This window comes from Grampus griseus (assembly GCF_964374135.1).
Source record: "Grampus griseus genome assembly, chromosome: 8".
NCBI lineage: Eukaryota > Metazoa > Chordata > Mammalia > Artiodactyla > Delphinidae > Grampus > Grampus griseus.
This window is the reverse complement of record NC_139002.1, coordinates 72369568-72383744: the sequence shown is the minus strand read 5'-3', so window position 1 is coordinate 72383744 and position 14177 is coordinate 72369568. Positions and strand designations below refer to the sequence as shown.

The 14177-nt window shown below is 50.5% G+C and overlaps 1 protein-coding gene across 4 annotated transcripts in view; it reads left to right on the top strand.

The window, feature by feature from the left end:
- The window catches only part of USH1C (USH1 protein network component harmonin), a gene marked incomplete at its 3' end in the record, with an annotated part of 52292 nt that overhangs the window by 2450 nt on the left and 35665 nt on the right, over positions 1–14177 (top strand). For all 4 annotated transcript variants that reach the window (XM_082660679.1, XM_082660678.1, XM_082660680.1 and 1 more), the window contains exons 2-4: positions 8700–8767; positions 10154–10297; positions 10436–10578. In XM_082660679.1, the coding sequence (XP_082516805.1) occupies positions 8700–8767; positions 10154–10297; positions 10436–10578 (355 nt within the window). The remainder of the gene's footprint in view (positions 1–8699; positions 8768–10153; positions 10298–10435; positions 10579–14177) is intronic.

Genomic DNA, 14177 nt, shown 5'->3' with positions numbered 1-14177 from the left:
GAGGTTCATAGTGCTTACCCCACAGGACAGTTAGGATTAAATAGGAATTCAAACACTGGCTTCTCTGGTCATTTGGTAACCATTTGGTAAATGACCACACTGTTCCCAGCTGATACCTGCAGAGCATCCTGTTGGATGAGCCAACAGTCTCCATGCCACTGAGCAGGGACTGTTGGGCTTGTGCAGTTTCCCCAAGGCCACCAGCAGACCAGCAGTACTTGCGTGTCCTTCCTGGTCACAGCCTTGGAGTCAGGATACCAAGGTGAGGGGAGGGAGCAACAGAGACTAAGACTTCTACCCGAGAGAACCAGCTTTTCAAAAGAGGGCTGCCCCTGTGCTCACTGCATCTGCATGTTGCAAGAACTTGGTAACTCATTTGCTCAAAAAGTATTTATTGACTGTTCAGCAATCATACATTTATGGGCATCTACACTGTACCCTGCCCAAAGCTAGGAATCTGGCCGAAGAGGTTGGGGGAATAAATGAGAAGGTCAGAAAGAGCCTCTACATTCTAGGGATTTGCTAATCAGTCATTCATTCATGCATGCAATAAATATTGACTGAGCTACTAATATATGCTGGGCAGTACTCTAACCATTGAATAAGAAAACAAAGTCTCTGCCCTCTTAGCACTTTCTAGTGGGGAAGACAGACAGTTAACAAGTAAACCAAAGTATCATATATGAAAGTATCATATAATGCCAAGCAGTAATGAATGCTATGAAAAAAATAAACTGGGCTGAGGGGATAAAGAGTGACGAGATAGTACTTTTTATAGGATAGTCAGGGAAACCTCTCTGAAGAAGTGATATTTGAGGAAAGACATAAAAGAAATGAGGGAAGGAGCCATGGGGATATATGTAGAAGAGCATTCCAGGAAGAGGGAACAGCAAGTACAAAGGCCCTGAGGCAGGCATTTGCTTGCCTTCTTTAGGAACAGCAAGTAGGATGGTGTTTCCGAGAAGAATTATGGAATGAAGAGTGCTAGGGGGTGGATCAGAGGGGTGGTGGAGTTCTGATAGGCCATACTCAGGATTTGGGGTTTTGTTCTAAGTGAGAGAAGCCAGCTGGGGAGTGACATGACTGAATTACATTTTAAAAGAATTGCTCTGACTGCTGATAGAGAACAGACTGAGAGGGCCAAGGGTAGAAAAGGGACCCTCACTTAGGAGGCTTCTGAAGTAGCCCAGGGCACAGGGAGGGGAGGGGGGCGTTGGACCAGGTGGAGTAGCCAGACCGAGGATACATGTTCAAGGTAGACCTGACAGGCTTTGCTGATGGGATTGGCTGTGGGTGTCGAGAAAAAGGTATCAAGGGTGAGACTATGTGCTGGGAGGAGGAGCAGGTTGGTGGGGACAGAGCGGGAGGTGGTGGAAACCAAGAGCTCCATTTTGAATGTTTTATATTTGAGATGCCTTTTAGATCTCCAAGTACAGAGGTGACTAAGAATGCCCTCTTGCACTGTTGGTGGGAATGTAAATTGATACAGCCACTATGGAGAACAGTATGGAGGTTCCTTTAAAAACTAAAAACAGAACTACCATATGACCCAGCAGTCCCACTCCTGGGCATATACCCTGAGAAAACCATAATTCAAAAAGAGTCATGTACCACAATGTTCATTGCAGCTCTATTTACAATAGCCAGGACATGGAAGCAACCTAAATGTCCATTGACAGATGAATGGATAAAGATGAGTGGCACATATACACAATGGAATATTACTCAGCCATAAAAAGAAATGAAATTGAGTTATTTGTAGTGAGGTGGATGGATCTAGAGTCTGTCATACAGAGTGAAGTAAGTCAGAAAGAGAAAAACAAATACATGTATATGCTAACACATATATATGGAATCTAAAAAAAAAAAAAAAAAAGATGGTTCTGAAGAACCTAGGGGCAGGACATGAATAAAGACACAGATGTGGAGAATGGACTTGAGGACACAGGGAGGGGGAAGGGTAAGCTGGGACGAAGTGAGAGAGTGGCATGGACATATATACACTACCAAATGTAAAATAGATAGCTAGTGGGAAGCAGCCGCATAGCACAGGGAGATCAGCTCGGTGCTTTGTGACCACCTAGAGGGGTGGGATAGGGAGGGTGGGAGGGAGACGCAAGAGGGAGGAGATATTGGGATATATGTATATGTATAGCTGATTCACTTTGTTATAAAGCAGAAACTAACACACCATTGTAAAGCAATTATACTCCAATAAAGATGTTTAAAAAATATATCTATATATATATTTTTAAAAAAAGAAGGCCAGTAGCTGTAGGAGTGTGAAAATCAGGGGAGAGGTCTGTGCTAGGATAAGCCTCAGTGAATCCTCGGAGAATAGATGGTACTTAAACCCCAGAGACTGATGAGGTCACTTAGGGACACAGTGTAGATGGAAAGAAGACCCAGAACAGAGCCCGGAGCACCCCAATCTGTAGAGGAGAGGAAGAGGAGAAGAAACAGCAAGGAAGGCAGGAGAACCAGCAGAAGGAGGGAGTGATTGGCTGTGCCCAGCACTGGGTCAGATGCTACCAACTAGGTAGCATGAAACGAGTCTCTTGAAAAGATGAAGGACAATAAAACATGGGTCAGATAAATCCAGTACTATCTGGGATGCACAATGTGAAGGCCTGGGCCGAAGCAGAGCTAGATCCATTCACCCCAGCAACATTTATGGAGGGTCCACTCTCTGCCAGCTGCTGAGAACATGGAATTTGTGTTCATTTATTCTTACTTAGTTTAATTAACAAACACTTAGAACTTGCTACTTTCCAGGCACTGTTCTAAGTATTCAACAACTATTAACTCAATGAATAATTTAAAAAACAATTTTTAATCTCTCATAGAATGATGAAGTCTTGTGAGATACTTTTATCCCCATTTTACAGATGAGGAAACTGAAGCACAGAGATGTGCAAACTCAGATGGGGAAGGGACTTGTGGCCTCACTCCCCACCTTCCCCTAGGCCTGTGTCGGGACCAGATACAGATTAGTGAGAGACAGTCAGGTGAAGAAAGGAAGTCCGACACAGCTTGGTGAGTCCCGTGGCAGAGGTGGGGACAAAGTGCCCTCCTGTGCACAGAGAATGACAGGACAGGCTTTGTGGCGGAGCCTGAGGAAAGGCTTGACCAAGGAGAGCTGGTATTTGAGGAGACTTGCAGGTGGAGGAAAAGCTCCAGAGAAGAACTGCTGGTACCACCAGTACGAATAGCTAAGGTTTCACACCAGCCATGGTCGCAGCAGGAAGCAGGTGGCTCATCCGAATGGGAAACTGAAGCGTTTTATGAAGGGACTGCATAAGCGGAAAGGCAGGGATGGCTGAGCTGACAAGGTGTGGTAACACAGCCTGGGAGGAGCAGCAGCTGGAGGCCAGGGGCTCCTGAAGGGGCAACGGAAGGGGGTTCCAGAGCAAGGGAGAGCATGGCTGCGAGAGAGACGCCCAGTCAGACGCTGCAGCCTCAGCTGGGGGCACCTGCCTCGTGGTGGTCCAGCGTGGAGGGAGCCGGGGAATCAGAACCCCACTCCCTTTCTCCCCAGGCCCTCTCACCACCCCCTGGCTGAACACAGCAGGAAGCAGAGGGCAGGGGGCCCATGCAAAGCTTCCTGGGACATAAAACTGGGTGGAGGAGGCTGGGTTGTGGGTCTGGAGGCAAAAAGGAAGAGATCCAGCGCACGTTTTAGAGCCCTTGGCACTGTCCTAAGTACTTTATATACATTCATTCATGTAATCCCCACCACAGCCCCAGGAGGGCAAATGTCACCCAGCGGAACAACATGCATTATTTAACTTGCTTCTTGCTCTCTTTCTCCATCTTTGGCTGGGTGCATGCATGGAGTTGAATTTGCATAAGCTGAAGGTTGTGTGCTTCCGCTGTGCGGCTGTTCTGAAAGGCCAGTCCATATGCAGGAAGGCAGGGAGATGAGGCTGGAGAGGGCTCAAGGCCAAAGCCTGAATTTGCCTCCACTGCCCCAGACACGGGGCCTGAACCTTATGAGGGGGGAGATGCACTTCCCCCACACACCATGCAGGCCAATAACACTGAGCCAGCTGAGCATCTGTCAGAGAATGCCCATGCTGGATGGAGGGGACCAGACACAAGTTGGGTGGGAATGGGGGATTGATGTGATAGAGACCCCCACACAGTTTTTTGTAGATGGTGGCCTCATTAGGGCTTCTGTGCCCAGCATCAAGGGGGATCCAAGAAAAGGAAAAGCTTTCTAAATCTAGCTATAGAAAGAAGACATGGTCTTGCACACAGTAGGTGCTCAGTAAATATGTATTGGACAAATGCAAACAAGAAAGTTCTGTCTGGTAAGTGGATATCATGTGGGAGTTAGAAAACAAGCAGGGGTTTTGGAGCCAGCAGGCATCTCATCTCTCCCACTTCTCTGAGCCTCGATTTCCTCATCTGTCTAATGGGGATAATAATATCCATCCACTTAGAGGGTTGTTGGGAGGTTAAAGATAATGCAAGTAAAGTTCTTCAGACATAATGGCCAGTCTGTAAGCAGAGTCTGTACTGAATGAGGGAGCCGGGCAAGAAGGGCCTCGGGCTGGGAGGCCCGTGAGGAGGCTTTGGGCTGGGCACGGTCAGGAAAGACTCTAGAAGAGGGGGCTTGGACTCCCCTTAAATGAAGGCAGGGGTCAGGTGGGAGGAGGGAGGGCAATCCCTCTTGCTTGGGTCTGGGACCTACTCTTTGTGAGCAGCGGGAACTGAGCTGAGAGGAGCCAGATCCAGGAGGCTGTGTACTAAGAAGCCATGGGAAGGTGACTGGACTGGGCGGAGAGGAAGGAAGGAAGGCTCTAGTCTAAGGCTAAAGGAGTTCACTCGTCATTCAGCAGACACGCTGAGCACTGTGCACCCGTGTGCATGGCACGGTGCTGTTGAAGACCTACTTGGTGCCAGGTGGGTTACAGGTACCTGAGCTCAAGGTTTCAGGAGAATGGTACAAAGGGCCCAAGGGCAGGGTTCACTGAAGCTGATCCTTGGACTGGTGCTGGGCAGACCCCCCTGGGGAGTTTGCTTGAACCCAGATTCCAGGACGAGGGGATACCATATACATGTTTAAAATATTTAAAAAGTGAAATTTGAATTACAGTGGTGAGGTTACTGCATGTTTGGGCTTCTAGAGAAAGTTCCATGCTTCTCAGTTGTCTTTCTCGGTTCCTTTTAAAGCCCAGAGGCTGAGGTGTGACTGTGTGTTTTCACTCGGGTGTGGTCAGAGAACAAAGCAGTGCTGTTATCCCTGAGTCTCTCTGGAGACATTCCCCGGTGGAGAATGGTCAGGGTCACCAGAGTACCACCATTTTGATTTATCACTTACATTTGTACTTAAAGAGCATTCTACAGAAACCGGGTATGTTTTCCCAGATATAATGGTGTGTGGATAATTTTTTAAATGGATGAGTTGAATTTCTGGGGGTCGATGAAACATTCTGAGTGAGGATGGGAAGGTTCCGATATGTTGGGGGAAGGGTCTGTTCAGCTGCAGCCTGAGTCCCACTTGGGGAATGATGGAGATCCCCAAGGAGATGACCCTGGAGGAGCAGGTAAGGGCAGAACTGAAGGCCAGGATGGGAGTGACCTAAGCGGTGAGAGTGGATGGACATCAGGCTAAGGAGCTGAACTTTGTGGGCTGCCTCAGAAGGAGACTGGTAGGACGTGGTTTCTCAGTGGGGCCTCTGGATGCAGTGGTCAGCATTGGAGGGCTGCCCACAAGGACCAGGAACCTGGGACCCCCAGGAATAGGCTCTTTCCACAAAGAGCATCTCCAGGCGTTCTATGCTTGGCCCAGGAGGGCAGAAAATCAGAACCCTAGACTTTAACATTAGAAATTGCCTTTGTCTTCCATTCCCACTCTCCACCCAGTGCCTAAATGCTGTCTACCAGGAACAGTGCCTCACTTCTTACATTTAATGATGCAGCAGGAGGCATTTCTGCAAGGAGGGGTGGGAGAGAGCTTCAGTCTTAAGGCCTCAGTGAATAAGAGATTTCCCTCTCCTCTACTTTGTCTTACGTCACCACCCATGGCTGGAATTGAGCTAGAAGCCCTTTGGTTGGGCTCTCCTCACTGCAATCAGAGCAGATGGGATTTTTATGCTTCCTTAGAGAACAGAACATCTGCGGTTCCAAGAGTCACCCAAAAGATGTTGTGTTTTCTTTCTTGTTATGAACCAAACCCAAAGGGTTTTCTTAATAGTGCAGAGGAGAGTGGTGGGGATTAGAGATAAGGGAGATCCTCCTGAGAGCAGAGCATTTGAAATTTTGGCCTAAGGAGGCCCTGGAATTTTTTCCTCTGGAAGGCCTGACTCACCCACGCAGTGGTGCCAGCAGGAAGAGCATAGGCTTTGGAATCAGATAGACCAAGGTTCAAACCTTAGCTCTGTCTCTTATTAGCCGTGGGACCTTGAGTGAGATGGCTTAACCTCTCTGGTCTTCAGTTTCCTCATCTGCAAAATGGTGTGAGAACATCGGCCTTGTAGGGCTGGTGAGATAAACACATGGAATAAAGCCCAGAAAAGCTCCTGGTGCCATCCCATGGTGCAAATATTATTTCCCTTCCCCTTCTGTTCCAGCGATTCCCTTTCTCCCATCTGATTGTGGACGTACCAGGAGGCAGGGGGATGGACAAATCCGTTTGATGCTTATTTATCGACCACTTACTATGCGTTAGTCACAAGAGATTTGGAACACACAGACCTCATCTTTCCCTCATGGGGTTTTCTGTCTGATGAAGGAAACAGAGCAATTCACAAAAAAGCAAGCCTTTCATTACAAATTGTGACTGTTACAGTGAAGGAATTGAAGCATCTCTGGGGTGTGGGAGTGCGTTCTGTTTAGGTAGGTGAGCAGGGAGACCTCCCTGGGGAGGAGGCCAGCCATGCAGGGAAGAGGGGAAGCAGTCCAGGCAGAGAAAGCAGCACATGCGATGGCCCTGAGGCTAGAGCGAGTGTGGCCCGTGGGAAGCACTGAAAGGAGGCCCCTGCAACCAGTCAGGAGCTGAAGTTGGGCTTTGATAAGTTAAGGTAAAGAATTTGGATCTGAATTTTGTTTTGAGTACAACGAGAAGCTATTAAGTACTCAAGTGATATGATCCAATTTATTTAAATATTTCTGGCCCCTGATCCTAGGGAAATTCAGAATTTTTCTCTGCTCAGACTCCTCTTCCACAGCCGCATGTGGGCAGCCCAGGCCCATCTTGACGCTCTTCCCCACCCCTCTCTTGCAGGCCCAGGCAGAGCAGGGAGAGCGAGTCCAGGCTGGCCCCTCGTAGAGATGAGCTTTTGGAGGTACCCACTTCTGTGGTGTGTGTAAAAGCCCGGGCTACCACCTAAGGTTCAGTACCACCCACTGTAGCTGATGCTTCTGTCCCCCATCTCTGGCTAGCTGGGAGCCCCTGGCCTGGAGGAGAGGGGCAGTGAAGTGGGAGAAAGCAGCAGTACCCTTCTTGGAGCAGGGGGGATATAAACTTCTGTAGCTGCTGAAGCCCAGCTGTGAGTCAGTGAGTGCAGGGCAAGCCTCCTCGGTTATTCTCATCTTTAATGAAATGCTCAGCCTAATTCTAGAGGGACAGGGGTACAGCTAGGTGGAGACAAGAAATCTGTATTCTGTACCCCTCCTGTTCAGTCCAGAAATCCCAAAGGCTGGGTCCAGTACGTCCTCTCTGTGTTGGGACAGACAGATTTCCCCCAACCTTCCAGAGTCCTTAAGATGCCCATAGAAAAAGGCAAAGATGCCCTGGCCCTCCTCTGAGGACCAATCAGGTGGGAGCTTCCAGCTTCCAGCAGCAGCTTCTCCCTCTGTGGGCTGAGGCCCTGGACCATGCTGTTGGGCCTGGAGGCTGGAGGAGGGAGGGACCCAAGGACCCCTCGAGCCTCCACCCTGCCCTCTTACTCAGTCCTGGGCTGAAGAGAGAGCTAAGGATATAGTGCACAGAGATTCACACTGAGCTGTCCCAGGGAGTGGAATCTGGGGCTCCTGGCCCACCAGCTCCCCTGGGACTGAGGTGCTAATGAAACAGCTCTTGACCCTGACCTTGGACTCCCAGCCATTGACGTCAGTGAAGTTGAAATAATGTAACCCGATTCTCCCCTTGAGGTGGCGGGGGAGGCATACAGGGGCATGGGAAGGGGAAGGACTGACCAGAAGTCAGGGCTGACCCAGCTTAGGCCAGGACTGGACAAGGAAGAATCCAGTGGTAGGGCGCTCCCGGCTGGTGGGATGTGCTCTATGAGCGAGTGGCCTAAATCCTTTCTGAAAGCAGCTATCTGGCACTACAGCCACCATCAGGTAAGACAGTGGGCTTCTTCCAGAGCGGGGAGCTGACATTGGTGTTGCCACACTGGACACAGGTGACATAGCCATGGAGGTGACCGGCAGCATGGCTGCCATGGGGGTGCATTGCTGTCACGTGGGGGTTCACGTGTATGATATTCGTGTGCATCCCTGTGTGCACACGCATCACTCCACCCGGGGTCGAGGCTCAGCCTGACCACGTCGGATGCTTAGAGGTACTCCTGGGGCCACGTCAGGGTGGTCTGCACAGTCTGATGTGTTGGAGTCAGGGGGCCACCCTGGCTCTGGCTTCCTTCCTCTTCTCACAACCCTGAGGAGATGTGGAGGAGGTCCCCCAGCAGGGGGGATCTGCTATCGGGGTGCTGGGCCTGGAGTTGTAATTCTGCCTTTGGGTTTTCCAGGTGGATTTTCTGATTGAAAATGATGCAGAAAAGGACTATCTCTACGATGTGTTGCGGATGTACCACCAGTAAGTGTACTGGGTCCAGCTCCTGTGGGCCACCCCGGGTACCTCTGTCTTCAGGGAAACCTGGAATGGTTTGTTCTGAGACAGGAGGACCTCCTCCTCTTATCCTGGGGGGCTCAGGGAGGCTGATGCTCGGTGTTCCTGGGAATCAAATAGACACGCCACTCACTTGTCTCAGCAAATATTTACACAAATACACTGTGTATGGCTCTGTGCTAGCGGATAGGGGTACACGTATAAGCAAGACAGACTGGTTGCTGCCACCTAGTTGCTTACAGTCTGATGGGGGAAGCTGTCAGGTAGCCAGATAGGTTCAACAGAGTGTGATTGCTAGGATAGGACAGGAAATGCCAGCTGGTCCCAGTGCCGGCATCAGATGTCTGTTATCGCTCACCCGCTTTTTGATTCATTCAGCAACATTTATAAGCTCCTGCCACTGGCCGGGCACCATGCAGAATGTGGAAATGAATATCTACTTCCTTTCCTCAACTAACTTGTGGCTTAGTTGGGGGAGATGGACAGACACTAGCAACACAAGGAACTGTAATAAAGTTCCAGTGAAATAACTGCTGAGTAGAGGTAAAAGCAGGAATGTAAAGAAAGGAATTCTCAGTTCTAACTGTGGAGGGAGGATCAAGAAGGCTTGAGCTAGGTTTTTGAAGGGTAAGAAGGATTTTGCTGGGTGGAAATATCAGGGAAGGACATTCCAGGGTGAGAGATCAACATAAGCAACGGTTCAGAGATGTGAAAGCACAGGTTGTGAGAGAGACTATAACAGCCACCAGCCTGGGCAGTTCCACAGAAACAGGTCATGGAGGCCCTGAGCCTACCAAGAAGGATGGACTGTGTCCTCTGGGCAGTGGGGAGCCATCGAAGGATTTTGAGAAGGGGAGCAATTTACATTTTAAAAAAAGATGGGCTGAGAGTGAGCCAGTCAGCTGGCAGCTGGAGAGGTGCTGGCCCCAGACGTTGAGGGTCTGAACGGTCTGAGGTGGAAGCTTGTGAGAGATAGTATGAGGCTGCAGCTCAGAGCAGGAAACAAGGGGATGAGAGGGCTCACCGCCATCCCACAGAGGTTTCCTGTCTGGAAGGATGCTGGGCTTCAGAAGTAGCAGAGCTGACTTTGAATCCTGGCTTGATTTCATCCGCAGGATGAGTGAACAACCCCTACTTCGGTGGTTTCCTTGAGATACTTACATGGGAGAACGGACTCTTCTGAGGCACCCGACCCATCGTTAGGGGCTCTGGGCATTTCAGGAGAGTTCTCCTCAATTCCAAGGCCTGGGCCCAGTGGGTGGGGACCCAGCCCAGGACTGCTTCCTCTGGGAATCCTGGGGTCTCAGAGGTCATGGCTAAGGGGGAGGCTTCAGGGTCCCTGTGTCTCTGCAGAACCATGGACGTGGCTGTGCTTGTGGGAGACCTGAAGCTGGTCATCAACGAGCCCAGCCGCCTGCCCCTGTTTGACGCCATCCGGCCCCTGATCCCACTGAAGCACCAGGTGGAGTACGACCAGCTAACCCCCCGGCGCTCCAGGTGCGGAGGGAGCCGCAGGCCGGAGGCGGGGCGGGGGAGAGGTCACCCCGGGATGGACAGGGCCGCTCACGAGTGGATGGGGCAGCGCTGGCCATCAGGCCAGAGCTGGGCCGTCACCAGTCCCTCCTCCCTTGGCAGGAAGCTGAAGGAGGTGCGTCTGGACCGGCTGCACCCCGAAGGCCTCGGCCTCAGCGTGCGTGGTGGCCTCGAGTTCGGCTGCGGGCTCTTCATCTCCCACCTCATCAAAGGTGGCCAGGCAGACAGCGTCGGGCTCCAGGTGAGTGAGCAGAGCTCGGGGGATGTGGGGACCAAGCCCTCAGGCTTCCTGCCTCCGCCTCATTCACTCACTAGGCTGTGTGGTGTAACATGGTCACCTCGCCCTTCTGAGCCTTTGGGAGAGGGAAAGGGTGACATATCCTGGCAGAGTGTCCTCGGGCCTCTACAAGTGTGGCTGCAGGTACTTGCCTGTTTTCTTTTTCTTCTTTCAGTTTTTATTGGCGTAGAGTTGATTTACAGTGTTGTCTTAGCTTCAGGTGTACAGCAAAGTGAATCAGTTACACATATACATATATCCACTCTTTTTTAGATTCTTTTCCCATATAGGCCATTACAGAGTATTGGGTAGAGTTCCCTGTGCTGTACAGTATGTCCTTATCTATTTTGTATATAGTAGTGTGTTGCCTGTTTTTTTGAGTGGAGCTGAGAACCTGGCTCCCAGCTGTTGCTGCCCCTGCTGCACTGCACCCCACCTCCCTTATGTCTGAAGGAAGAGCATAATTATGTCCTGACACCTGAAGTTCTGGACACATAGCCTTCTCCCTGGAAGGGGAAAGGAAATACTGGCATAGTGCAGTGCTTCAGAGCATAGACTCTGGAGCTGGAATGTCCTGGCTTTGCTATTCATTAGCTGTGTGACTTTGGTGAAATTACTTAACCCCCTGCCTCAGTTTCCTCATCTGTAAAATGGGATGATGATACTACTACTTACCTCATCAGGTTGTTAGGCCGGAATAAATGAATTCATATTACAAAGTACTTGTATCAGTATCTGGCACATAAATGCTGTGTGTTAGTTTGCAGAAAACAACGTGCATTTTACACTCCCAGAATATATATGATTTGTTTGTGTTTGCTTAAGGAAACACACACACGCGCACACACACACACACACACACACAATGCAAAGCAGTTACTTGTTGGAGGGGGAGCTGGAGTGGATGGGGGATAAGGTGAGATGGAGTCTTTTAAGGCTACGTCTTTTAATATTATTTGGCTTTTGAATCATATGAATGTACTATTTTTTTCTAAATTCTTTTTATTGAAGTATAGTTGATTGATGTGTTAATTACTGCTGTACAGCAAAGTGACTCAGTCATAAACATATATACATTCTTTTTCATATTCTTTTCCATTATGGTTTATCACCGGATATTGAATATAGTTCCCTGTGCTGTACCATAGAACCTTGTTGTTTATCCATTCTATATATACCAGTTAACGCTGTGTGTTTGTTAAGCAAGCAGAGAGGGAGATTTAATAAACACCTATAATGTGCCAGGTAACATGTTGACAGCCAGTTCTCACTGTATGCCTGGGCTTTCTCATCCCCATTTTACAGAGTTGATAGAAGATCAGGGACTTGACTAGAGTCACACAGCCAGTAAGTGGCAAAACCAGGATTTGAACCTGGGTCTCCTGACTGCCAAGTCCAGGGATCTCTCTTCAGCACCCCAGGGGCCCCTCCCTTGGGGTCGCCACGCCTCAGTGTCTGGGCAGAGATGGGCAGACCTCCAGGTCTCGCTCCTGCCAGAGCCCAGCGCTGTGTTTTTATATGTCCAGACAGAGGAGGCCCTCCCACCCCCGCCCAGGGCTTCCAGCATGTTTGTTACCAGCATCCCAATCTGGGCTGCCAAGCCAGGGGCTTCAGGGGCCCTGACGGCTAATGGTACAAGACACCGTGGAGTGGGAGGTGGAAACTGGGAGCTGACAGACATCGCTTTGTTCTAAATCCCTGTCTCACGGCTCACTGGTAGCGTCTGAAATTTCAGCCCCTTCATTATTCCTCTCCTGTGCCACACATTTTCCAGCCCAGAAACACAGCCAGAGAAAAAACATAATGAGCTCTTCTCTTGGCGTCAGCTGAGCCCTCTTTTTTTTCCAGGGTGAGGTCTCCTCCTAGGACAAGCACTTCTCAACGATTCCTCCATGATTGGGGGCCTCAGGGCGTTTTAATGAAACGTAGACTTTTACCTTCCTGCCTGTTTCTCAGGCTTATGAATTATCAACCCTTTCTCGGGTTAACGAGCTCATCTCTCCTTTGTGCTGCTGTCCCTCAGATCGTCATTTCACTGTTGCCCTTGCACAAAGGGCCTTTTGCAGGGCTCCACGCGGGAGCGAGAGGGAGAGGAAAGTCAATCCTGCAAGCTGAGCCGGGGGTTGTGTGGGAATCGTTCCACTGGGGTCCCGGGCAGGTTCCCTTTTGGAACAACACAGGGAGCTTCACTCAGAGCAGCTTGGGGAAAACATCTGCATCTATTCACCTGTCTGGGTGGGGTTCATGTTTCTGGGGAGATCGTATGTCTGAGGGTGGGGGAGGGGCATGTTCAGATACAGCCTGGCTCAACTGAAGGTCCCGTTGATTTGACCTGTGAGGCTGGGCCCCGAGTGGGGGCCTTGGACCCAGCCCTGGGACTCCTCCATCTCTGCACTTGTCCCCCTACTGGAGTTATTTTAGATTTTTGTCCAAGTGTATCCTGTCTGAACCTACGTCCTCTGCCCTGCACGACTTGCTGTATAGTCCAAGGCTAGAGAATAATTCTGTGTGCCTTGGTTGTCCCAGCTGTAAAATGGACAGAGTTATCCCTGCCTTTCCTATGGGACTTGAGGGCTCTGTCAGGTGGCAAGGATCCAGAGAGGACAGGACACAGGGAACCGCAGCCAAGCTTGGCCAGAGTCCCTTCTCTTCTGCTTCCAGACACCCAAGAGACAACACTTGTCTGTCAGGGAGCCCTGATGTCAAATCTCAGCAGCACTGTTCACTAGCTGGGTGACCTTGAGCAAGTCACCTCACCTCTCTGAGCCTCAGTTTCCTCATCTGATTAACAGACACGCAGAGTTGTTGTGAAGAACTGCTGCAAGGAGGCCATCCAGCCATCCTCCTTCCATGAGAAGGCCCCAGAAACCTAGAGGGGTCCTTAGTGACCGCCCCCCCCACCCCTGTGGCGCCTCTTTGAGCCCCTTGCCAGACCACTGAGAAGACGGGGGTCTGGGTCCAGGTGTGGAAGGGAAGTGTTCGGGTGACAGTAGGGAGAAGGTGACTCTGGGGGTTGTTGTAAAGGGTAGGTGTTGGCCTGGAGGACCCCTCAGAGGCTATGTGCCCACCCAGCCCCCAGACCTCACTGAGAGTCAAGCTGCGTCCCCTACACTTACTAACAAGTCTCTAAAGGGTCAGCATGTGTGGTGTGAGGTAGGCCGCCAGCTGAACTGCCCTGGCCTCAGGCTGGAGAGGGTCGGGTCGTCCACGATCCAGTTCCTGCTCTGTAGCTAATGACTGTGACTGTGGACAAAAATCACCTCCTGGGCCTCAGTTTCAACTGATGTCTGAGGATCCTTCCAGCCCCGTAGTTATTAAATGGGGAGCTTCAGGACTGATCCCCAGGGCCAAGGTGCTCAGAGGACAAAGGCCAGGGAAGAGCTGCTTGAATCTTGTTGGAGGGTCGCCCTTCGCATGAATTCCAGAACCTGATGGTGCCCCAGTGGGTGGAAGGGACAGAGTGAGGGTACAGAATCCTGACTTCTCCTCCCAGCTCTGCTACCCGCTCTCTGTGCCCCTCGCCCCCATCTTGGTTCCCCCATCTGTAAAATGGGCAGAAAGACTTCT